General features: G+C 38.8%; 1 protein-coding gene across 1 annotated transcript; it reads left to right on the plus strand.

The window, feature by feature from the left end:
- The first annotated feature begins 184 nt into the window (after positions 1–184).
- On the plus strand, positions 185–27,750 carry slow (epidermal growth factor-like protein slowdown). The gene is made up of 9 exons (XM_069131307.1): positions 185–847; positions 22,471–22,536; positions 22,702–22,802; positions 23,221–23,316; positions 25,221–25,346; positions 26,409–26,498; positions 26,633–26,712; positions 27,296–27,403; positions 27,473–27,750. Exons 1-9 carry the CDS (start codon positions 363–365, stop codon positions 27,638–27,640), a joined length of 1,320 nt encoding a protein of 439 aa, XP_068987408.1. The 5' UTR covers positions 185–362; the 3' UTR covers positions 27,641–27,750.
- The last annotated feature ends 16 nt before the right edge of the window (positions 27,751–27,766 follow it).

Raw genomic sequence — 27,766 nt, forward strand, 5'->3', positions numbered from 1 at the left:
AACGAAGAAAGAGGTCTAAGCGAACAAACAAGAGAGGAAGGAGAGATGGGTGCGAGAGAGGACGAGGGGCGGAACGAGGAAACGAAGAGAAAGAGAGAAAGAAAGAAGGATGGTGGGGTTGGTACGAGCGACTCAAGCACGTGGAGCCTACTCCGTGTGTCTCGTTCAGTAGTGCTCTCGGTTGCCTTCGAACGATTTCGCACCGGATGTCCATCGAGCTTGTTCGACGTATCCAGCGCAGCACCTTCGGTCAAACGTAAAAAAAAATCGATCAAAATCATCGAGAATGTGATCCGTTCGTCGTGACTGTTACTTACACCAGACATCGTCAACGTAATCGAAGATCGAAGGCTGGTTTAGCGATGGCTTCCGTACCGAAAATTCTTCTGACGTGTGCTTTCTTTATTTTACCGACCGCCATCGCCTCCATCGAACACACGGTCAACGATCATCGCGACTTTACCAATCACAGACTCACCTGGCCGGTCTGGCCGTACCACGAGAAATTCACACGATCTCGACACGAACACGACGATAGGACTTTCCAACAGGGTACCGTCAACAATTGGATTCGCAACGATCTGTTCGAAAGAAGCAGCTCGACAATCGCACCACTGCAAACAACTGCGAGTGGGGTCAGACATCGCGTGGAGCAACACGTTTACGAGCAACGAACCTCGAAACCGGAGAAATTCAGCGCGGTCGCGGTTGCCGACTACACCGGCACCAGAGCCATCGCTTACGCCGGTTATCACAACAATCATCGTCACCAGCCGAGGGAAGTGGTCACACAGGGCTACCAGCATCACACGACCACTCCGGCTACTTATACCAGGCATCATCCTGGGTGAGTGAGGTCTTTGAAACTTTGCTTTTAGGCTTTTACGAGTGGTCTCGGTAGCTTCGTAGATTTACAAAAATGGCTTCATTTGTCTCATACTTGTCACTGTCGGTTGATAATTGTGTTGTATCCTACGTCGCTTCGTATCGTTTCAACCGTAATCTTGCGTGAACTTTAACACTCACAGGAGCAAATATGGGTAAGGAAGATCCCAGGTTTGTTAAATAAAGATGAGTACAAGCCTAAATTCTTGAAATCTGAATTCCAGTTAAAAGTTAGAAGTACGATAAGATACGAAGAGACGATGTTACTTGCGATTCTGTATATCAAATCCAAATTCTTTTTTAAAAGATACATCGTTCGAATAAATTGCTTTTTATTTACTATAAATCTTAAATCTGCTTTATTATCGTATCATAGGTACGAACATAAAGAGTCACTTCTTCGAGTCATATCTAAAGTATAAATATCTTTTTTATGCAAACCAGCTGTAAGAGTTTTTTTTTATACATTGATACACGATTAAAACAGCGAACGCAAATATCACTGCAAGAGATTTACGATTGGAGTTTAATTATTTTGCACCGTTATTCAATCCATCGACGCTAATAACAAACGGTTCATTCGAGATATCGTTTCTTTACGTCGTAACGTAACGATGTTCCAGTGATTTATAAGATCAAAAGAATCTCGCATCCAATCTATACACCGATAACGCATCGAACGATCATTTTTCATTCGCCTACTCAATAAAGCAAATTAAAAATTGAAAATTACAAATCGAGCATTCGAATGTATCTGCGAGAACATCTGTACAATCACAAGTGCCTTTGCTACTCTATATCTCTTCGTCATCCAGTTGGTCAATTTATCGAGATGTGTTGCATTCGCATTAAGAGTAAATTACGTTTCATTTATACCCATACAAATTAGAAAACCGCTCTGTCCTTGCGCAACTAAGGTAAACATGTATTCGCGATTTACCGTTTCTCGATGCGGTGAAACAAGTATTTTTCTGCATTTCCTTCTGTTTTCGTGCTAAAACAGGATTAACTTGACGAATACGGACGTAAATCGAAGTCAACATAGGCCGTACGCGAGCCGTTCTTCGGACAGCGAATACCAAACAGAACGGGAAGCACATTTCATCGAATTGCGCAATAAAATGTCTGGCGTACTCCATTGTGTCGGACGAAACTAAAGTTACGCGTAAACGGTGCGCTAAATTTCCCAGTAACGTCGACCGATCGAAGGAGATCAATTTTCTCGGTTGAACCACCCACTTCCTGCTTGGAGAGGCCGACTTCACCCACCTTTTCGGCATAAAACGGAACGTTTCGCGGTATATCGCCACCCTCGAGCCTGCGAACGTAGGTGTCTTGCGTCGCAAGCCGAGCCAACGAAGAGAATCGAAGCTAAATTCGAGCGGAAAACTTTACGATCTACCGGACAAAGCGCAACTCACGCGTTTAAATGAGTCGACGAGCGCGGTTAGCCGCGCGCGTCATGGAATTACTTCGCAGAACGATAATTTATGGTGCCAGTCCATAATCTTTCTCAGAGTTTTAACGCACGACTGTTCTGGTCCGCACTTTCATTTCGATTTTTAATCGTTTGCGAATTCAATCAATCATTTGCCTTTTTTTATTTCGAACCGTGTAATTTTGTGTTCGGTTAATTTGGTGTCGAGAATTGAAGATGGTAGAGAGGCGATAGATACAACGTGGTAAGGTAGAGTTATTCGTGTCAGCTAAGCTTCAACCTTAGAATAATAAACTTTGTCGCTTATCGTGTGTCGTTATCGGTCATTGAAATAACAACGAAAGAATGAGAAAATATCGTGTATTTTAGATTCGTCGAGAAGAGACGTAAGAAGACAAAATGCTTATCTCGACCAAAATATCCTACTGGTTTATCTTATACGGTACCTATACATGTGTATTTTATCAATTTATAGTGGCTGGAAAGTATCAAAATTTGTTTGGCGAGGAAGAGGCAGCAAGGATTACTTTGACAAAGTTGCAACTGTTGCAAAGTTAAATGCCAGGTGTTTTATCTACAGTTTCCACCTTAAATATCTCCACCATGATTCACCCAGGAGATTATTTCTACAGTTGAAGGTTACACGGTTTTGAACGCTCTCGCACGAGAGTGGGCGATTTTTTACTGTGCTTATCTGTTTGGTGGGAGCAACGGGATAACATTCGTTTCCTTGCTGAAAATATTGCTATAGCTCCTGGCAAATAAATAATTTCGCCAGCGTACGCTACACACGAATAAAATACTCGGAGCCGTTCTAAAATATTCAATATACAAAGAACCGTGTTATTTTCGAGAGAAAGTCCAAGTTACCTTATCACTGTCACTGAAAAATAAATATGACGAAATATTATCCCGCGCCCGTGAAACTTACTCGCAATTGTATAACAGTCGGCTGAAAAAGTTCCTTCGAAGTAAACTATGAATATTCGATAGAGCAGAAAATAGAACAAATATTTTTCGTACATGACAGAAGGATATAAGTATGCAGTCATACGAATGTGTGGAGATAACTTTACATGGGAAACTAGTATAACAGGCTGATGTAACGTATTAACAGAACGTTGGAGGCAAATAAGATGAATCGACTGTCGATAACTATTTCCCCAAAAATAAAATTGTTCCTCACAGAGTATCTGAATTCGAACTAACCGTGTAAACTATAAAACTAAAAACGCAAAATTTATTCCAACACTTGAAAGTGAAAGTTTCAACAGTTACATGTTACACATACGTTCGTGTACATTTCTATATTTTCGCTTTCGTTGGCAATCACAAAATCAGCCGCAAAGATTTGATTCTCCCGTTAAAAGGATCGGTAATCTCATTGGGCGGGACGTTTAATTAATCGGCCGATTAATTATCTCGAACGTAACGCGTTCCTCTGTCACGTGCAATTATTAGGATTGTTGGTGCGCGACGACGCCGGTTCCCCTTTGGCCGGCCTTAAAGGTTTCCGCATGATAATATTGCTTTCGCGCCGCTTCGAGCGAAACCGAGGGACGCCAATTAAGTGGCGCGATTGCTCGTGCATAACGGCGACGATACAGGCCCGCGGTTCGCGACGATACTCGCCGGTGGGAAACGACCATCGACGATGGCGAACGTGAGACCTCTATCTCGTTGATGATAATCGACCGCAACGGGTCGCTACTCGCGAGTCTGTGTTTTGCACAGAAATAGAAGAAAGATTTTGCCCTGAATGTCGATAGCCCGGCCATTAACATCATTAGCGTTGCATCAATGGAACTACAACGTCGAGTTTTTAGTAAATTAAAAGGTGGTTAATGGGGAAATGCACGCGTTGCAGCGGGTGATTTACTGGTCACGATCTCGATGGTTCTTTTTGAGGTCAGCGCGAAAGTGGTTTAGCGTACGCCTCGGTTTACGGGGAACTGGTGCAACTTCGTCGACCGAATTAGCGATTAAAGCGACATGGATGGATTTTTGTTGCGGGCGTGGCAAGATGATTTGTTCAAGCTTTTAAAAATTTGAGATTCGAAATATCAGGACGTTGAAATATCGATGGAACGAAGTATTCATTGCGTTAGAATGTTGATGGAATAAGGTACTCGTTACGTTATGCCAGGCACGTGTTACACTATGTTAAAATATGCATAGGATGAAATTTCACCTATGACAGCCTCTAAGGGTTAAGGTACAGAGGAAAGTTCTGTGTATCTATCAGGTGCAAGTAAAATTTACGATATTTACTGAATATTGATTTGAGAGCTTAAAGAGGAAAGTGTAGTACTTGCAATGCTGGCGCAACGTTTCGTAAGAGGAAAGCAGTTCATTCGATCCTTTGGTGTACTGAATATTTGATCGATAGAAAGTTTTAGGTGTAGCTAAAAGGCCTTTTTGGCAAACATAGATTTTACGGTATTTGCTAAATATTGATGTGGTAATTTAAAGGGAAAATGGTATTGCTAAATATTTGATTATATAAAGTGATCGGATAAAATGTTCATAGAAAAGTTTCTCGATGAATAATTGATAATATTTTCGAAACATTGATTTGTAAGATCGAATGAAAAAGGTGAGATTTTATGGTCGGAACGTGCTGTAACGAAGTCGGCTTCTTCTGGAGAAACGATATATTCAAATTGCCACTTAAGGTGCAGTTGATTCTTGAAAGTGTTTGATGGGAATTAACCATATTAGGCAATACGTAATCGCAAACAGTTTCCTTAAGGATTAAATAAAGGAAATTGTGTACGTGCTGTGGCCTATTAAATAAATGAACGGCGATATTCTGAAAACTACAGGTTTTTAAAAAAAGTGCAACATATGGGTCTTACAATGCCAAGTACGTTATTGCGCTTAATAAAAGACTTGCTACCTTACATGTACAGAGAAATATTACAAGAAAAGAAATATAAGAAAGCTTTATAGCTTTATAGAAGTTCAGAAACCTACTTCCTATGTTCTATACTCGAACTATAAATTACCGTGACTTATATCGATTAAAATTATTTATAACAACGAACGGTTTAATTTCACCGTGTTATATATACCACATTTATGAAGCTTCAACGCTTACTATCATTAAAGGTCACGATCTGGAAGTAAGAGATAAAGGCAACGTGAGAATGCATTCTACTTCTGACGAACAAACATACTAATTATTAAGATTGATTTTATGCAATTGATTTAAATTCTCTCTGATAAAAGTATCGCGATGACGATGTTACAATCTCGTAACACGTTTGTCTCCAAGAAATGTTATACTCGAACGTATGCTCGCGATTCGCTACCGCCTTTCGGAGTATAATTTCGCAACACAACCCGGATGATCTCTCATCGTTTCAATGACTGAGGCAATGGGCCGCGGGCGTGTTCGCGATACATTTGGTTGCACGTGAATGCAGCCACTTTTGTCCGTGCGAAACAAAGCTCTCCTTACACGCAAACTGAAAGAAACGGCGCGACGCATCGACGAGATCGCTCGTTACTATTTAACCTGAATGCGATAATTTAGCTCGTGCCTACTGCTCGCTCGTTCTTTCCTTTTATTCTATGCGCCGATCGAATTACCCAGATACAAGGCCGGACAGAGTAGCGAAACACTCGCAAACCTGTCGCACGAGGCCGACGAAAAGTCGTCTCGTCAACACGAACAACGAATAACGCGTCTCGAACGATCGATCGGTCGTCATCGTCCGAAATTTTTTATCGCCATCGCGGCAATAATGACACTTAAAATGCGATCTAGACGGCGACGGTAGCCTGATCAAGAATACAGAAGCGGAATTCGAGGTCGGTTACATTGATCTGGCGACAAACTCGAGTCGATAGGCGCGCGCGGGGCTTCGACGTGTTTCAGCTACTGTTTTCATCGACTTGTGCAGCTACTGTTTTTGATTGGGTTGGTGACGCTTCGATGGTAATAGAAATCACGGGATGAAGGATATAGAAAAAAGATTAGCGCCTTTGCCATATGTTAACGAACAGCCAAATATCTCGTCGACTCTAATCGTTTAAACGTCTCCTTGTCTTTTCTTCCTCTTTGTAGTCGCTTTAAATTAAGGAAGACGCTGATTATATAGATATAAATTTAGAAAAGAGCGTATAAACTAATAAGCTGGAGATAGCGCGCCCAATAAAATATTGATCGATAAGAAAACGAGTGCAGCAAGTATCGTGGTTAATCGTTTATTTGAAATCGAATTTTCTTTTCAAAAGTGCATTGCCCTGTTGAATAATTGATTGGACGTTGGAACAGTTTAAACAGGCGAACGATATCCTCCTTAAATGGGTCTACTAATCCTTTATAAAACTATCGTTCGTCCCTTTGGTCATTTTACACGTGTGATCGATGGACGTCGATAAGAAGAAGCACGAATAACGAATATACGAACAGTTCCAAGTATATCCCAGATAATAATCCTGCCATGTCACATCTTGGAACGCTTGGTGCGTAGTCGTTTACATTGTTTATTATCCATCGTCTGTTGCGTTGTCGTTGGTCTAAGGTTTAACAGATCGGTCGATTGACAAATGGACGGTGTCCGCGTGGAAATAGACGCAACTGTTACGTTCACGTTGTTGTCAAACGACAGGCACATTCGTTTTGTCGCTCGAATCGAGACCGTTCTTCTGCAACGCAATTACCATTTTCCGATACTGTACACCGTGACGAGAAAAAAACACTGGACACGCTTTAAAAAGAATCTTCCGCAGCTTTATATGCTGTCGAGTCACTATCATTCTTGCAGACACGATATAATACGGCTTCACGGCGTGTTATCATATGTCAAAGCAGAAAAGTTGATACCAGAAATTATTTGAAAATAATATTTGAAACGACGATAGAGAAAATTTTCTAAAATTACGGAAAATAATTGTTGCAATTATAGATTGCTAGTAAATTATATAAAAATTTCTATTAATATAATAAAAATATCTTTTTTCTTCCATTATTTATAGTCGCATCGATCGCTTTCATGGGTTATTAGCAACCCAGGAGATAATTACGATTATAGACAATTTAGAACGTTTTAGATAATTTAGCTGTTCTTATATCGATTTATGATCTTTTGAATTGTCCTTTATAGCGGGTTTCATATAGCAACGTTGCCTATAAGGAGAATTTCTTGCATCGCAGGATCAGGTGTTCTAATCTTAAAGTGGCGTTGCATAATTCAAATACAATGTAGAAAAGACAACTTCAATTCTGATTTACCGAAAGAATAAATCATAAACTACGAGATAGGAAAGACACTAGTAAAAACAGCTTGAAAGATAACTATTAATTAGGAAGTTATTACATTGACTCGGAACTAAGAAGGACGTTATAAACGCCATAGTGGTATATACCATGGTGATACTAAACTCAGAACCATATCTAGCTCTATAAACATTGTAATAGCGCTTTAGAAGTAATATGCTACAAATGGGCTTAAACGAAAAAACACAGCTAACACCAGGGTACAACGTTAATGCCTGACTGCTTGCATTCGTCGCGTATATCCGCGCCTTTTGCAATTTCATAATCGTTACACCGCAATCGGCGCTGCCACATTCCCGTCGTAGATACTTTTCTAACGAAGAGATTAATAGTTGGCATGGTTATTGAACCGCAGCTAAACAAACAAATGTGTGAGCCAAATAGAGTGGCTATTCACTTTGATACATATACGTACGTATCTGGCAAGCTGTTCGTAATTTTGTACGCCGACATTTAATCGAAGTTTCAGCACCATGTAATAATGTTTCGCTGGCAATTTTTATCCCGGTACATCCTCCACTGAAACGCGTTTCTTGTGCATTTCAACGCGTAAAAAGAAAAACTCGTCGCATCGCAGACACGTCACGAATTTATTTTTCGCCTGACGTTTCATTAACTTCTACCACCGCTCCGGTTTCCCTGGCACGCGCCAATTCACAATCTGGTTAAGTATAGAGCCGATTAATTACCAAATATTCGGAACACTCCGAAACAGTAAAGCCGGTTAGTCCAGTTAACAAATGTGCTCGGCAAATCGCCAAATGGGAGTATACAGCCTGGCTTTACCATCGTTTCAAACGGGAATCCGAGTCGTTTCTCGATGTATACTAGCAACACGAGCAAACAAGAAGAGAGAGATTCGAACAGATGAAAGTAACGCAGGTTATTCGTTCGAAATTTGTAAATTACTGGAATCCTAAGAAACATATCTTCGTTGTGGTAAAGAACGTTAACTCGGAAAATGTCAACGCGCTTACATTAAAACTAAACAATCATGAAACATACCGTAAATACTCTGTATATCAAAGTCACGTAGTACCTTCCTTAAAGCTCAATAGTTATTGAATACGATCGTTTGCCAGGAAATGATCGGAGAGAATAAATAGCGGTGAGGCGATAATACTCCTTTATCTACTGAATTTCGCCACTATTTTCACTCGTTTTACGGCGCCATACAGCGAAATAAATTCTACGAGCCGGCGATTCACGAGGTGATAGTATCGGATTGCGTCCGCTTCCTTTCCTCGGCTGTTTTTCATCCTTATGTTTCGATGTTTGCTAAACACAGCCGTATGGGATTTACAGCGCAATTGCATCCAGCTTGGTTCCAATGCGATTCTCGTCGCTCGAGACGGAAGCTTCGAATCGAGTGATCTCCCGATCGAGAATTTTAGCTGAAGATTTATCTCATACAGTGTGTAGAGTTTAGTTTCAACTTGTTCTTCGTACTCCTTGTTAACGTTAATTAAATAAATATTATAATAAAGCGCTTATACCAAGTTCAACTTGGCTTAGTTTGCAATTATTACAGAAGAAAAATAAAAATAAAATCCTTTGATTCAGGAGTAAGCACGTGGCCGCTTACACGCTCGCCACTACGCTTTAATAAACGCTACACACCCTTAAATTCTTCGAATCTTTTCGTACACTACTCTGCGCATGCATATCTTACGTAAAATTTTGCATATAAATTGCACGTTAGCTATAGTCAAATATGCAAAACCTTTAATTTAGAATAGCAAATTCGATAGAAAAGGAATTCGTGTCATACATAGGAGCTAAAACACTTGCGCGTGGCCATGCTTCGCACATAATTCATATTCAATTACCGCCCAGGTCTGGCTGATATTGGTTCACGAAAAAATACCAAGACGCGAACGTGCGTGAAAACCGTTGCTTCAAGTTTAAAAATGAAACGTCCCGGAGGTATTTTCTTTCTTACTTGACGGTTAGCGAGCCCAGCGAAATGTCAAATACCGCCGTCCTCCGCCGATTCAACTTCCAATCTCGAGGAAGTCGTCGAGCCGCGTGGCATTCTGCCCGAGAGCAACAACGTCTTCTTTTAGCACGGCCCATTTGAGAGGGAATTCAAATCAAGGTCAAAGTAAGCAGAGTACATTGTTCTTATCGATTTCGTGCTCCATATTTCATCGTATCGTATTTTGTCCCGATGGAGTGAAACTATCGTTATTCATAACTTTACGGGTGAATACGTTTTTTACGACGTCCACGTGACAGTAAGTGAAACATTACGATAGTAATTAGAGCTTTCGAGTATTAGACATTGCAATTAGTGTGTTAATTGATGTGTTAGAACGTCTTGGAACTTGTTGAAAATTGTTGAGCCATTAGACTATTAGAGTTTTAGAATGTAAGAACGTTGGAACGACTATTATTATTAGAACATTAGAAACTTGAAATATCGATGGATCGAGGTATTCGTAATATTACAATGTCAGGATATTAAAATATTATCATAATAGAATTTTGAGATATCAACATGTTGGAGGAACAAATTATCTAGATACTTTAGAGTAGGTATTAAGCATTAATCTGCTACAAAAGTACTATGCAAAGTAGTACACGTTCATTGAAATCTTGAGATATTTCTTAAAACACCCTTTTGCTCGGAACAAAATACCCAATAAGGTATCAGGATTTAACGATGTTGCTTTTACATGTAATTTCATGTGTTCAAGAGATGTCAAAGATGTCCCTTGGCCTTTCTTCGAAAGAATTCGCAAATGATTCAGTCATTTCTCTTAATGGAACATCGCAAGACTCTTAAATGCCTTCAGGGAGGGTTTCGTGTCGCGACTTGCCGCAAAACAAGTAGAAAGAAGGAACAACGAACGCGAAATGACATTCCACGGACGCAAATAGAGCACGTCTTTTACACGTACGTTCTGTCGGGACCTCCTTTTACTTTCTTTTTGTTTCTGTTAGCGCGTACTGTACAGAGATAAACATAACAGCGCCGGCCATTCAACCCGCACGACCTACGATGGGTTTCTGACCAGATTTTGATGTTACTCCGATTGTTTAACAATGCTTGAATCATCACTCATATGGATAGTTCAATGCCGTATAATATCGCGTGATTAAAGTTTTATTTCAAGAAATTTTCCAATATCCTTTTCAAGTTTCACGTGCGCTAACCTGATTCTAAAATCTTAATATGAATGCCGGATATTCTAACTATAATTGAGATACACACGATTATACAGAAATATTGTAGATAAAAGCATTTTTGGAAGAATCAAATTACGAAGTAACATATCGTTGTTATGCGAGTCAACAAAATTACGAAGAAATGTTTGCACAAACATTGAGATTAGGATTCAACGTCTGAATACCTTCACAAGCTATAATGAGCTCGCAAGCCTTAAAATTGACACGATAAAATAGTAATCGGTGGTTGGAAGAGTCGGTAAAGGATACGTTGCGTCGTGAACGGTGCACGTTCGCCGATCAAAGGGCAATCGCGAACGTACAATTTCGCGAGCGTGTTGGCATTTCGCATCGATTTCTTTGGTGATCGTAAGATCTACCGGAGATCAACGACAGCTGGCACATAAGAGAGGATACGAGCAAGGTGCATGCTGTATTACGGTGCGAAATGCATTAGAGGAAAATGAAGAACAATCGACGTTCACGGAATGATGGACGCAAAATCGTCGGTATTTCCGCTTCAATTTTAGCACGTCGATTACTTCAATCTACAGAAACCACGATGAACAATCGTTCTACGCGAAAATGGAATATCTCGAAAGGAAATATCACGACAAAATGTTTTTTTCAATTTACATGAATTTATCCTAATGACAAAAAGTATTACGATATTTCATTTTAATATCTTACTGAGAAGAATAAAATACGGAAATGAAAGGAAATGAAATATTTTCATGTTGTAAAGATCTCGCATGTGTTTGAACACAGTTTTCAACTACACCTTCTAATAAGAATACTCGCCAAATAAGCATAAATAGATCTTGCAATGTTATGCTAATACTTCTGGAAAGTTTTTGCAATAATTACCCAGCGAGAGGTACAAACTTCTAACTCTGGAGAAATCATGTTGCTGTACGTAACAGGTATTACTCGCATAAATAGAGAATACAGCGATAATTTAAAGATTGTATTAGTTCCTGATAAATACTTTCTTTTGAAATTGCCTAACTTATATCGTCTTAGCTACTCTATACGGATAGTATTACGCAACGTAACGCTATTTCGAGGTATAAATAAATATTCTTAAAAGATATTACAAATTTTCAACTATGATTCAAAGCTGCAAATTCAGCAACTGAGACGTAACTTCGTAACCTCGCAAACTCGTAACTTCGTAACCTCGTAAATATCCATAGGATATTTGGCAAATATTTGAAGAAACCACCCTTAAGCTTGCACTGCGTACTCGAAGCAGTTCCTGTACCGTACAAAGTGCATAACGATGTCCAAATAAAACCATAAATGTATATTTAATTCTGTCGCATTCTTTCCGTTATTTTCAATCGATTCGTACTGCGTATTCAACGAGGAAGATATAAAAGAATTATTATTGGTATGCATAATTTCTCATGTAAATTGTATGCAAAAATTTTCTTGCAAGATCAAACATCTTCTGCTCGCTTACAACTAAAGTAAAATTGAAGAAATAAATTCGAGGATTGCAACGAAATTAAACTAAAACATGGGTTAATTCATTAAAGACAAATCAATAGTTTATCGCAATATTACGAGTACTCCAATTTCCTTAAGTTTTATAAAATCGTAGAATCTAACTGGAAGAGGTAGCGAGGAGAAATATATTAAACGAATCTTTCGAATTCCTTCTCATAGCCACAATGTTGAAAAGAAAATCCGGTAATACAAATCGATTTAAGAAAATTATAGATGATGATTGCGTCAACGTAACGTTGGCCCTTAACGAGTCGAACCCTTATTCGATATAAGATATCGGTTTTAATTCAGTCTTTAAAAAATCCTAATCTCCTCTAATATACTCTTAGGCTTATACTCGGCCAAAAAGTCGAAAACTCATCAATAAGATGTCATAGGGAAGGCAGTCCGTGTAAGGAGCCAAAGGATATAGGTCCGATCGGGAAGAGCGATGGTCGGCGCTCCGCTTAAATCCATTAGCAGTGACTTTTTCCGCGCGTTGTTGTCCAGGGTGAAGAGGTCGCAGCCGCGGGCAGAAATTGTAGGTAGAGGAGGCGCGAGCAGCAGGTAGAGACGATCGTGTTCTTTGGCCCCTAGGGTGGTCGAACCGGATGGTTATATTCGACCGTAAATGGTGTTACGGATAAAAAAAGAAAGAAAAAAAGGAAGTGGCTTGGGCAGCTCGGTGGCGTGGCAAGAATTCGTGGCCCCGTAAGGTCGCCTCACCCGAGGATCTTCTTGAAAATTCCACGGGTCGGTTTATGGCCGGCATAAATGGACTTATCGTTGCCAAGTGTTCGAACGATGCGGTATCGATCGCGCGGTACCGCGCTATTGCTCCGCGTTCCTGCGATTGCTTGAATAATTCATGGCGATTCCTTTTCTTTCCGTCTCGAATGGTTCGCGTTATTGCGGGGCCCCATTAAATGATAATTCCGCGGTGAGCCCGACGATTTGCGTCCGCCGTGTTCACGGAAATTGATAGCGCCGCGATCGCCTAACGGTGGCCTCTTATTTTACTTACACAGAAAGAATCGCACATGATGCAAGAAAGATACATTTTACATTGCGCTACAGTTCCGTTCATCTGAACTACGATTGTTGCGAAGAAATTTTAGTTAACTTAACTCTTGCAAAATGTAACAAATTGAAAGCACGCGCTGTTAGAACGTGTCGTAACGCACGTCACTAACGAACGATAGAAACATTTACATTTCGTTCGATAACGGTCGAATAGTCGTGAAAAATTGGCTGCCTTGTAAAAGTCGGAGAAAATATATCACGGAGTAAGGCTACTCGTATTCTACGTGTGTATGACGGTTTCAGCGATATATCATTGTGGTACGTCGAAAGCATAAGACGATAATTCACGACGTAAGAAAACGTTGCATCACTCGACGTACACGGGTTTCACCGGCGATTAGTTAAAAGCACGATGTATCCATTACGTAATCTGCCATAGACGTAAATGACTTGTTCAAAAAGTCGGTGTAAACTTTTGAAAAGCATTTGTATAGATTATTCGTGTCTATCGAGCTTACATTTTCCACTCGTTTATTTAAATCTGGCATCGACCCTGAATCGTTTTATGAATTTCCCTGAATCCGATTAAAAAAACAGATGTTAACACATCGAATATGGGGCATACTTTATTACGCCTTCGTAACTTCGTAACTATAAACTTCGATATCATCTGTTCTTTACAGTGTTTTTTTTTTTTCGACAGAATGTTCAATTATTCGCAATGAATTTCGCATCGTAATGTTCAGTTCTTTGATATTTCCGTTTAGTAGCATCATTGGCAAATTTTCAATTTACATAATATCTCTATAGAATATTAATTCTTTGCGAATACGATAAAGTAACGAAACATTCGGAATGAAAATAAAACTTGTAATTTCAACGCTTCGATTAAGAACATTCGCCACTGTGGTGTTGTGCTAAGAAGTAAGGTACAAAATGATGGAGATGCATCGCGAAAAATGATGAGCGGTAGCGTGGCACTTATTGGCACCGCGTAGGCGCGTAATTACTTCCCCGGGAACCGGCAACTCGTCATCAAGTAATTTTGTAGTTTGGAAGCTCCGCAAATCCGTACCAGCAGCCTGCGGCTTCTTTTGCAACATTGCGTATTCCACGTCGAAAAATCAGTGGAATCGATGGCAAACAGCGACAGGCGACTATCCAATTAGAATAATTTTATATTACAAACTGGAATTTACGTTCGCTTTGCTAGAAATAAGCTAATCTCGATACGATCGAAGGTACTGCTAATTTATGTAAAGCATACACCTCGTCTAGAAAGCACAGAATACTATCGGATCTTGGATTTCGTGGGAAACTTAGCACATTGCAAACTCTACAATTTACACTCGATTAGGCGGCACACATAAATTTTGTATGTAAGAGGTATAGAACGTACCATGGGGCAAAATGGGAGGTCTGTTCTGTTGGTCTAGCGGTGCATCGCGAACTAGATGTCTCCGAGCTATCGATAATGTTTTAAGAATATTTCTCTGCTCTTTTCTGTCCGAGGCCGATAGTTTAAGAAATGATGCGGGGGAAGTGAAATAAAATAACATCTCTTGTTAACATTAACGAAAATCATACTTGCTGAAATAAACTCTCTTTTATATCTCCTTCTTTTAAATATTCTTAATTGTTTAATACAATTATTTACAGGTCTGTATTATAACCACAATTTTCTATTAATACAATAAGATATTTGCAACGAAATTTCGCGATAAATTTTTCAATTTCACGAAATGTTTCTATAGATTAACCCACGAAGCATCATCGCGAAGAATAGGAAATATATAAATATAACATCGAAATGGAGAAACTTTTTATAAACAATTTCGAGAAAGTGGTTCCCGAAACGACGGCGAATGAATCAGGCAGGATTGTTTGGAAGAGATTCAAACAGCGACGTTTCACAAACTCCCGTTAACGTATACAACGGGAGTCAGCACGTCAGATTGTTTAGCCGTCGGTCGGAGGGCGAATGGCGAATGGAGATGGCGGAGAAAAAGGAAGCGGCTGGCAAAACTCCGTCGTTAACGAGCCGCACGCTCAATATCCTTATAACTTGCCTGCTCGATAAAAAGACTTCTCCTCTTTTCTTTCAGAGGCGTTCAAGAGAGACAGGGAAAAATATTCAACGAGAGGACACTGAACCCATTTGTCAGCCTCGAAAATAACTCCTTCGCTTTTATGATAAACCATCGTTATGCACCACGGCGGCGGGTATAGTTAACCGGGGAAAAAATATCGTCATGGCTGCAGCGGGAGTGCAGCCGAAGAGGATGAGAAGAGGCTGTTAAGAATATTTCGGCCACATGTGCACGGCCGATGGAAATTATTTTCTGATGACGTTTGTCGACGGTGTTACTTTCTTATAGACATTTCAGATACAAATAGGACCACGTTATTACAAATGCTTACGTAGCTGTTGAAAACTAACATTTCAGCGACGAGTATATTTTGCAAGAGATACGAAATAGTATATAGATGTTAGAATGTATTTACTGGCAAGCTACAATGGCAGACTATAAAATTGGTATTGAGATAATGGTGCAATAAACTGCTGAGGCTCTGGGTCGTTTAACCGTGGAACTAAATTTAAAGTCTGGAAGATCAATAACGCATTTGCAAGAAAGTTATTTTTCAAAGCAACTTTCCGGAAGACGGAAAAATCAATGTTATTTGTAATTACTAATTGCTAATCATATCTGTAACATAGATAACAACGCAAAAAAGAATATAAAGCATATTGCTATAATTATGCAATTATCATATTGCAATTGGATCGGATGCCAAACTTTCATAAATATTTATTTCACAACCAACGAGAATAAATACGTAAAATCAATTAACGCTCTCGTTATTCCCAACACCAAAGAAAAAGCTTTCATTTACACACCGATTATCGCTTATCATTTAATTTCTACATTAATTTACACATTATTAAACTACTTGAGAAACGAGGATCAACAAGTTAGCAACACGAACAACGATTACGTAATAGAAATTTACTTGTTTATGCATAAAGCAAGCAATCAGAACTTAATTCAAGAAGCCGCGCGTAGATCCAACTATGTACGCGCGAACCGTTGCGTCTGAAACCGCAAATCGTCGGACGGGTAGTCGTAACATTACTCGTCGTTTGCCAAGCGAGCTCCTTCGAGCCGTAGCACGTTTTCTCGTGGTATCCGTACGTTGCGATTCATTTCTCGCGCGATGTTAATTGACGCTGTGGAATTACATCGCATTTGCATGCCGGACACGTCGCGACGTCCGTTCCGCGTTGCTTTATTTTTCCGTTTTACGCGCGCGCCCCGCGTTTCACGCGTGTTCCGTCGCGAGGGAGATGGGATGACACGAACGTAACGGCCAGAATTATTGCATCGCGCACGATTAACCACCCAAGTATTAAGGCACGGCCTGAATTTCCGAGAAATCGACCGTTTGCGTGAAATAACTGGCCGATAAAATTGCATCGCCGCGCGACCCAACGTTTTATAAATCAGCCGGATAAAGCGTTCGCTATTAAAGCAACATCGTCGGTACGTGTCGAGCTCGTTATTTATCTATCTAATCTGAATAGATCCATGTACCGATAGTTTACAAATTTACTCGAATTAAAGGATAACATTGATTAACGACCTTCTTTTTAATTCGCTTTAGGAACGATAATTCAGCAAACCGAATCTTACATGCAGTAAATCAACTATCGCCGGCGTATTTCATTAAGCCGCGATAATAACAAATCTTTTAATCTTATAGAGAGCTTTCAAGAACAGATTTCCTCGTGATTAATCGACTTCGTGTCGAGGGGATTAGGCAACGTGAATGACGTTTTCAAGCGGCGACGAAAAATTAGGTGTCGCGATAGCCGAGGTTGTATTTGATCAGTTATCGCGACTCAAAACGAGTAGCCAATGACCGGCCATGCTGTTTGGAAAACTTTCGAACCAGCGAATTGTGCTGGTCGAGCACGAGTGCCACTTCACTTCGTCCGGCTATTTCTTTGTTCTTCCATGCGAACGTCTCGAGGACGTCTCTCTTCGTGTTTTGTGTGCTTTGCAGCCAACTTCTGATTGCTCGTAAAATTCACCTCTTTCGTTCCTTTTTACTATCAACTGTTTACTTTGATCAGTTTAATTACCGATTCTTGTCGTAAAGAAATTTAAAAATATTTTACTATTTTATTTGGACACAGCTTCTTGTCCAGGAATGTACACCTGGACAAATTACAAGGAATTTGTAAGATTACGAAAAAGAAAAAAAGTTTCCTTGTATCTTACAGTATTATTTATCTTGAGAATTCCTTTAATCCTCTAAAAAATCTTAAAATATTCTTTCTCTCCCAAATAAAGATTTGTTTTGCCTTTTAAATATTATAACGAGTACTTTGCTTCGAATATTTTTAACATGTTCGCGTACTGTTATACATGCGATCGTTCTCTATATTTTTGTACATTTAAATTGTCTACTGACAACTCATCGAAACCTTAAACAAACCAACGTTAGTCTCAGGCGCTATTGTCGAGAAAGCAGAAGAGGAATCGGTGGAGTAAAGTCCACGAGATCGTACAATAAAGAATCGATGTTTATCACTGGCGGCAACGTCGAAACGAGCGTGCAAAGCGTGTTGTCACGATCGGGACAACGCGCGACGACGGTTTACCGGCATGCGATGATAACGTACGGCTTCAACGATGAAAATTCGCCCCGTGTGTCTGTGATTATGCGCGCTGTTTACGAGCATCATCAGGCGAAACTAAAGCTGAATATTTATGGTTCAATTAAAGATCGATCGAGGATGCGAGATTAATTGATACTAGCTCGCTGAACGTATAGATTTTACCGCGGATAGTGTACGCGATATGTTATTCGCATTTTTCTTCCGATTCCGCAATATCGATGTATCAACCGGTTTGGTGATCTCGTCCGTTGTACATCTCTAATGTAGCTACATGTATTTATATTGTATCAGTGATACAATGTGTACGTGTTTGATAATTGCTGATTTTGCAATAAATATCTTGTATCTGTCATGTACATTCTCCAATTGGTTTCAAATTTTACCACTAAAAACATAATAGTCATGTTCTCGTTACAGTACTAATGAGATTCAAAAAGTTCTCTATAGCGCGCATAGTACGTACACGTTCGCAAACATTGTTGAGGATAGATATTGTGATCGTGTTTGTCCACATTAGAATCTCGATGCTCTTTTATCTGTAAATCTTGTGACATATTAGTGACCCAGAGAAAGTTTGGTTTCGCGGAACGTCGTTCACCTATGGTCGTGAAAATATCGGTCGTGAGCAATAGATAGTCCACCGGACAAGGGTAATAACGAATGGCAACCATAACTCGACGCTACGTTCGCCTGTGGCGCGGCTAGATGTGGAAAACATGCGAGATCACCGTTAAGGTTTCGGAAGTATGTACTTCTAAGAGAGTCGCGGACACGCGAGCCGTCGATGCGGTAATTCATTGAAAATTTATCACCTCAAAGAAGCTTGCGAGCGGTATCACGCGACGGCGCCTTCGCTAATCGACATTAATTTTATTACACGCGACTTCTTCGTACATTTCCTCATCTTTTTTCTCTCTTGCAAGCCGGTTCTCTTCGCTAACGGAGAAAGTTCCTAGAACGCATTAGAAGTCTTCGCTCTCGATGAACTTAAGGCCTGTACGATGAAAAGTGAAACGTTTTCTCGAGTTACGAGTACAATACTTCAACTTCGTACATTATGTATATACGTCGTATAGTTGTTATAGGTCTGTATCTTTCTATTTCATTCGAATTGATTCTATTTTAAGAAGAATTCGACGATTCATTGCGAAATAGTAGTGAGAAACGGAAAATTTCATAAGCTCTTAGGGATGTATTTCTCTTCGTTTCGAAGAAATCGTCAAAAAAATATCAAACTTCGTATAAAGAATAAGTAATATTTGAGAAGAAAATGGTAGTATTTCTTGAAATCAGTATTATGTCAGAATGAGTTGTCGCTTTTATTACAGAGAATGTAATCCGTAAATCGTACAATTAGTTACAAGTACAAGCTAGCTACAACAACTTACACGCGTTATTTTCAGAAAAGGTTCGCGAATGTGCGTTTAACCTCTTCGTTTCTCTCGTTCAATGTCGTGGACCGAGCATGCTGGACGTTATCAGCGCGCAACGTTCAGTATGGCCACCAAAGCACCCGAACCAGTATTCCCACGCGAATGTCCTCCGAACCGTATCTGAACCTCCGTCGCAACGTGTTCCGAAGGATTTTTCTGCGAACGGAATATGCTCTGGGAACGATTTGATGTTAGCTCGTCGCGACAGCGAAAATATTTATTTTTCCGAATTACGATAATCCCGCTGCCGTGAATAGATCACGATCATCGAACGTTATACGGAAACTTATCGTGTCGTCTAGAATTAAACGGAGTAGTATTTACCCACGTAGGCGTTCGAAAGCATCCATAATTTATTAACCAGAATAATCTCGAATATCGACAACACCAGTGAGAATTCCAGAAGCCCGAAGAATAACTTTTATCATATTTAAATTATGCCTGACTTTAACGAAAGTTATTTGATTTTCTTCCCTTTGTTTGTTTATTTATTTATTTTTATTTTAAACAAAAGTTCGTATTTCTTATACGTTCGTGTCTCTATTACGTGAATTGACAACACGTTTATAGATCAATATGGAGTCTGTGATTTCTAGAAGGAGAGATTGATTTTGGTCGACGTGAAAACAATGTGCACCATCATCATGAATATTATATCCAGCTCGGAGGAAATGAGCAAATGTCGGATACACTACCTGTCTGACAGAACCTACACGATCCGCTAACCTGGATCACCTACCGCGCTAATCCCTCTGATCCTTTCTGGCGCAGATAATCTGTAGGCAAATACGAGACTCGTCTTTAACAGACAGATTTTACGAACATCCTTGACGTCGTTTAAAGACCTCATCTTGTTCTGTACACCTGCCGGATCTGGAGAACGTGGGAATTACGAAGGAAGGCAATAGTTTATTTCTTAATAAGTATAAAAATAACGTAGCGAGGAATTAATCGTAACATAAGGAAATAATTTGTAATTTCATGATAAACGATAAACTATCTTTTATAGTGCGTTTAATTCCCATCTTTCGATATAATTAATTAATGCGTGAGTTACTCAATTCGAGAGACATAAATTAATGACAGCAACGACGATACCTACTTTCGTTTCTAAATTGAGAACAACTATTTGTCTCAGTCTGTGACGCTTTTAATCGAGTAACCTTCTTATTTGAACGACTTCTTCGCGCCCTTGGTATGTCTTTGCGACAAACAAAATGGCACACAGGGCAAGAAAAGTAGATGTCTCGCGATGCGAAGCACGTGGTTGGTGTTGCGACAGTAAATGTCGTGTCGCGTTTCAACGAACATGACAGCGACACAGCAAAATGCAATTTTCTCGCGAGTCGACGATGACGAAGTGGTTCCGCTGTGCGGGATCGGATCTCGTCGCCCAATCATGCGCAATTCGCGCGCGTTCGTGCGCACTGAATCGTCCCGTCCTCTCGCATTCGTGTAATTTCTAGTCAACATATCGAACCGTACAAAACAAGTAGCGATATATCGACGTTCGAAATTTTAACAGACCGATCTTCCACTTTTCATAGCGATTCAACGATGTAACATTCAAGGATTACACAGAAAGAACACGATATGTCATATTTTCCATTTTTTTTTATAGCGAAGCAGTTTTATCCGTTAACAGCGTGATTTCTTAACCGGAAACTTGTACATGTAATTATAGAATAAAAAATTTTCTAAGAAAGATTAATTCCCGTGGAATATATTGGATATATCAAAGAACAAGAATAATATTTGCCTTTGGTTCAAAATGTAAATGTGACGGAGTGATTGATGACGGTGAAAATGAAAGTAATAGAAGCGAATGCTTGTTAACCGAGAACATCCTGTCAGCTAAGTAATTGTAGTTAAAACTGGTCGACGCTTTCGAGTGTAAAAGATACTCTGGGAAAGTCTCAATGTTCAATTACGGATGAAGCTCGCGCGTTTATGTAAACCGAAGCGTCGTGTATCCTCTCTTTTATGTAAGTTCTACGCAAGATACTCAAGTACAAAGAGAAAGGAGCGCCTTCGATACTAAATATCATAGCTGTCATCGTGTTATTTTTTGCATTTTAACAAGCAGACACTTAATATTCTTGAGCAAGGCGATGTGGAATTTTTGTAATTTCCATTACAGGTACTTAAGCTTTTACTACAAATATACACTACGATTTTCGAATAGAAATCTTGTTCTTGTAGAAGAATCTTTCTGTCACCTTCGCGAATATAATATTCGCGATTATGTCGACGATCAAGTGTATACGATGTATTAGAAAAATCAATACAGATGCAAAATCGTAACGAAGTGCACGCGATTTATATGAGAAAGCTTTAGACGTTTAAATGAAATCGCGAAAATCAGTGGCTACAGCACAGGATGAAAATAATTCGCTGCTGAGTTCATTCGAAATCATCTGAAACGAAATCATGGGTGTGTATCGATCGATCAGTTTAGCTGATACGACTATAATAAAATCGATTACGATGCAAGTAATAACAGCTGTCAAAGAAGATTAGCTACAACGAAAGATATCGAATAATCCCTTAGGACACGATAGCAATCATTCGACGTTCCTTTTACAATGTAGCCTCGCTTTCGAAGCCTGTTACCCTCGCATTTATCGAATCGAAGCTTAAACGTACTCGTCGAAATTATCTTCTCTGTATTTAACGATTTCCATTTCCATATCGACTCGACGAGATGCAAATGAAGGCGTGTACCGTGTCGTATCGGCTGCGATCGCTATCAAAACAATCAATTCATTAATTTAATTTCGTCTTGTCACCGCTTGACAATGTGTTTGTATAGATGGCATAAATTTCAATAACAAATATAAAGCCACGGGGATTTGCGTGCTCGAAATACATTAAAGGAGAGCTGGTCCTCGAATAATAAACGCTGTATGAAGCGTCACTTTCTTTTGTACGTCCAAATCCTGCAGCTCTTCGTATTAATAATATTAATATGCATTCTTTACTTTCTCGTTGCATAAAGGTATTTTTCTTATACTTTAAGAATTTCTTCTTATATGGAGATATTTTCCTTATGTTTTAGGAGACGAGTTTGTACCAGATCAGTTCCCAACTCTGTCAATCATCATCATCGAAATGGACAAATTAGGTAAATCAACGTTTCTGTAAAACGAGATGTTTCTTTATAGATTGTCGTAAATGTGTATTTATTATTAAACATCGACATAAGCGATTCAAATATTTATATTTAAGATTATAAATGTTACGAAGAAGATTAATACTATTTCGCACGATCAAGTCCGATTATTTTTAGGTATATTAATGTTATTAATGTTAAGACCGATTCATCTTCCGTTTTCTTGTGCTGTCCTGGATGGACACAGGCGACTCGCTTGAGTTTTGGATGTAATAAACGTGAGTAAACGATCATAGGCATTCTAAACATCTCCATAAAATGTTAACTTTATACGGATATAAAAGAACTGTCAAGTTAATAAGTCGAAATTTGTATTCTTGTAATTGAAGTTTATTGCTACGAGTATTAGTTGACTCTTAATTTATGGTACGTTTAAAAAAGTCATTCAATTCTGATGAATTTTCAGTTGGAGTTTTTGTTGGATTATTTGAATTACTGGAAATGGAACCGTTTATTGTAACAACACATTCAATTGTTATTAAAAATGCGAAAAATAATGAGAAAAATTTGATGACTTGATTTGTCTAGATGTGAAATGTAGAACAAAAATCTTTTATGGACATGCAAGATATTTATTAGTCGATAACGAATAATTATGTATCAGGTTATCGGTACCTGAATTTAATTGCTTTTCAGCTACTTGCCCTTCCCCGTGCTTAAACGGAGGTGTGTGTACCTCTCCTGGCAGGTGCACGTGTCCCAAAGGATTTACCGGCAACCAGTGCCAGACAGGTAATGTCTAACACGAATACAAATCGACTCTAAATTGTCATTCCAAATGCTAATCAACGTTACGTGTCTAACACCTTTCCTGCTTTACATTTTATTACCAACTTCGCTCTATTAACTTTCTTGCAGGCGTGTCTTGTTACAATTTCGCGTAACGACGTCTAAATTAAAATATATAAATATCAACTATACTTTCATCGCAAAGATTAATATATTAAAAAGAACAATGAGAATATTAAAAAATAAGAATTTTCAAATTTCTTTTTCCGTAAAGTTAATCTAAATTTAAATTTATTTTTTATTATCAACGTAAAATCAAATATTCTGATTCGATTATCACTAGAACGAAGCATTTTCAAACGCCTCGATTCTCACGTTCAACTCTAAACTGCACAATTGCGAGCAACGTCCGTTGCTCCTTATTTAGGCGAGGCCCCGGGTGCCGTAGAAGTAAACGAACCTCCGTCAAGCTAACGATGCAAACAACGAGCGTCGTTAAATCGTAAAATATCCGTAATCGATATTCGCGGCTCAGAAACACGTCCTCGTAACCAGAATCGTTAGGCGTAATTAAATTGACGTAGGCCGATACGCAGGTCGATGGCATTGCGCGAATACCATGCCGACCAAACGTATTGTAGTGTCCAGCAGCTAGGCTGCTTTCGATAGATTTACGAGCGATTTCATTAAGCTATGCGGTCATTCTAATTACCAGGGCGAAGTGAGTCGTGTCGACGTGCCGCTCTCAATTCGATAGAAAAATCCTTTACAAGGAGTTTCAACACTCTCTAAGGAAATATCCTTGAAGCTTTCATAATTTTACGATAGAATGTGTTGTTCAGCCCTACCGTAGAGGAACAAAGAGTGGACAAATCTCAGGATCCAATCGTACGTTCGTTTCTTTAAAATAGCTTTCTAGCTCCGAGAAATAATAATTAAAATAGAATATTATTCGTATCAATGATAATTTCCTTATACTTGCATTAAATTATATATTGGGTTGGCAACTAGATGATTGCGGATTTTTTCATTGGGGGTAATGACAAAATCCGCAATCATTCACTTACTCTTCTATTGTGTTGGCAACTAAGTGATTGCAGATTTTTTCATTGGGGGTAATGACAAAATCCGCAGTCACTTAGTTGCCAACCCAATAGAAAAGAAAGTAAAGTTGAGAAGAAACCCAAGAATTATAATAAAGCTAAGGGAAGAATATTTTATTTCGTTGGAAAGAATTTGGCGTATCATAATTAGGTCCTTTGCAAATTTAAAAAATATCGATTTTAGTTCAAATTCAAACTGATCTATCGCTATTCATTTTTTTATCGTACGCGTATATAGCATTTAATAGTGTATTATTATTAAGATTATTTGATACTGTAATATTACTTTAATACTATCGTCGATTAAACGATAACTCAACGTTAAGCACGTTGGATAGAAAAATTTGATCGCGTTTCATTTTCTACGATATAATGTTATCAAAGCTATACGGAATATGCGAATAAAATGCGTCCTTCGTATAATTAAGCCGAAATGATTTATACAAATTTTAGACGTTGAAAGAGCACTCAATTTCCTTTATACTCGCCTCATTTTTTTATGTTGATCAATGAGCAAGTTACTTTAAATGGCACCGATCCCCACCTTTCCTCATTTATCCTCGATCGCTCACCAACTAAACGACCAATCTACATCGCCAGTAATTTATTCTGTAAAATCCTCGAGCTCATTTCGAGAAATTCATCGGACCAACGAAAGGCAGCGTTTCATTGCGGAGAATTTGCGCAATACTACTGGCCGGAAATCGAAGGACTTCGCGATGGATCAGTCGGTAGCGTGCAGCTGTCACGTTTATGCAATTAATTTTTGCACGAATTAGCATAACTTGTCTACCAACGTTACAGACATCGACGAGTGCGTGACAGAGAAGCCCTGCGATCAACTTTGCAGAAACCTACCCGGAACCTACGAGTGCCACTGCAGACCCGGTTTCCAACTACAAAAAGACGGCCAGTCCTGTCGAAAGAATAGTGAGTAATCGTTGGAAAAATTCTACTCGACTGTCAAAGATGAATTTGTTTTCGAGATTTCTCGACAGTGACTAATATGCTATTGAGAAACACACGAAGTAGCACTTTTCGACCAATTTACATGCTGTCTATGAAACGTTACACATACGCTGCCTAGCACCAGCGAACAACAAGTTTTTGAATGGCTTCTTGTTGTTCTCGTCCCATTGTAGGTTCTCGAATTTTAGATAAACCAACGACAATGTTATTTTTATCGAAGGAACTATACCGTTTTGTCACATCGTTCCCATTGATCTTGAACTTCAGTGTCATCTACACGAGGTCTGACTATGTGAGAAGAAAAAGGTTGCCGATGGTCAAGTTCAAGATCGCTCGAAATTGGCTGAGCTTTAGAAAACAGACTGACATGTGGTAGATTGACCTAAATTTTAAGCTTGAGTGATTTTCAGCTTAAAATGTGACCAAGCCATTGTGTAATACAGGACACAGACGAGGAGTGTAAAGTGTGACCTATTTAAATAAAAGTTCCAATCATAATTTTATTAGGAATAACTCTAGAGATTATATTGTAAAAGAACATTAAAAAAAAAAGATTGTATTCCTACAATCCTCCTGCTGTTTTAATATCCCTGGCAATAAATATAATATAATTCTTTTCCTTGATACAAATGTCAGTAATTTCGAACCATTTTTATTAATTTACTACATCCATTCTTACTATAATAGAATATCAAAGTATTATATTGTCTCCATTAACTTTAATCATAAATTACAGATAGAACTAAACCATCGTAATAAAGGCACTGCCACTTGCTCTATAAGGTAGTAAGAGGCGATCTTTGAATAAATTTATTACGAGATCAAATTTCTTTTCAAACAGTACGCAACAGTATGTAATAGCGTCAAGCGAAATGCTGCACATCGTAAACGTACATTACGTCTTCAGTATCAATATTTCACAATCTTACAAGAACCGGAAACAGCAATCCTCGTCCTAAACCTGAGGATCTGATCGCGGATCAAATTACTGCCACCTTGATCACGCTTCCATCTCTTTTTCAGTCACCGAAGATACGGCGTTCGAGGCTCGAGACTTGGAGAATGATTTCCACGAAACAACAACGACGAAGCGTCCGGCGATCTCGTCGCATGGTTTGTAATTGTAAATTCCTCTGTTCTTTGCCCCTCTTTCTTCTTGCTCTCATTTCTCCAATATTATTTCCGTAAATGCAAGCATATTGTGAATTCTGTAGTTAAATGACAATATCAGAGACTCCCATTTACAGATACGGAAAACGAGGTGACTGACGATGACCTCGATCAGGACTATGAGATTATACTGAAAAGGCTTACCAAGCTCGAAAAGGTATGCCAGACAATGGCTTGCCATGTGTTATATGACTTATAAGGGAGAAATACGCTCGCGAGACGATAAAAACGCGGATGCAGCAGGTTGAAGGATTTCCTTCTTATTTTAAAGTCTATTCCGATCGTTATGGGCATGTATGAATTATGTAGAAACTTGAAAAACAGTTTGATCCCAGTTTTGGTGTTAATAAAAAGGGAACTTGTTGGGGCTGATTTTCTAATATCTTGAAGATTTAAAAAATTCTTTGATATAAGTACATTTGGTATGTCACAGTTTTTTTCAAACTTTTATTTTATTTATAAGCGGCTCTATTAAACCAACCAACAAAGATGAATATTAATATTTTGTACGAGTGGGTAACACTCAATAGTGTCTCTACTACATTACAGTTTAAAATAAAGTTATTAATTTGTCGTTTATTTTTGAATCAACATTCAAAAATATATAATTCGCTAAAATAAAGAAAATTCAGATAAAAATAATTATAAATTTATGTGATAGAAGTAAAAATCACAATCATGAAATGTTTGGATAATGAAATGATGTCATGTATTATATTTACTGCTTATTATATCTTTAGCAATTCGCAAAAGGGAAGAAGAGAGATACAGAAACGACGGACATGACTGTCAAAGTTGCGTCTGTGGTTGAAACTATTAACGAAATGAAGAGATCTATTGAAAATGTGGTTAGTTACCACTTTATTAACGTATCATAAAATATATACTTCTGTTTAAAAACGTAGTTCTGTTTATAGCAACTCATGCAGCAGGAGATATATCAAATGAGAAGCAAATTGAGAGAATACGAATTAGAGAGAAGAAAAATGCAACATTTAACAAGTAGAGTGGTGGAACTGGAAAATCGTTTAAGATTACGTTGCAGATCAGCGATACCAATGAACAGTGGCTCGATGAAATTTTAACATCGCTATAGCGAAAGAAAAGTGTCAAAAACATTGGACATTGCCCATAGATGTAATATTTATGTGAGAAAATTACATACTATCACTGCCATCTCTTTAGCTTTTATGATACTTTAGTATAGTAGA

The sequence above is a fragment of the Bombus flavifrons genome, chromosome 2 (assembly GCF_040668555.2).
Source record: "Bombus flavifrons isolate JBK064 chromosome 2, iyBomFlav1_principal, whole genome shotgun sequence".
Lineage (NCBI taxonomy): Eukaryota > Metazoa > Arthropoda > Insecta > Hymenoptera > Apidae > Bombus > Bombus flavifrons.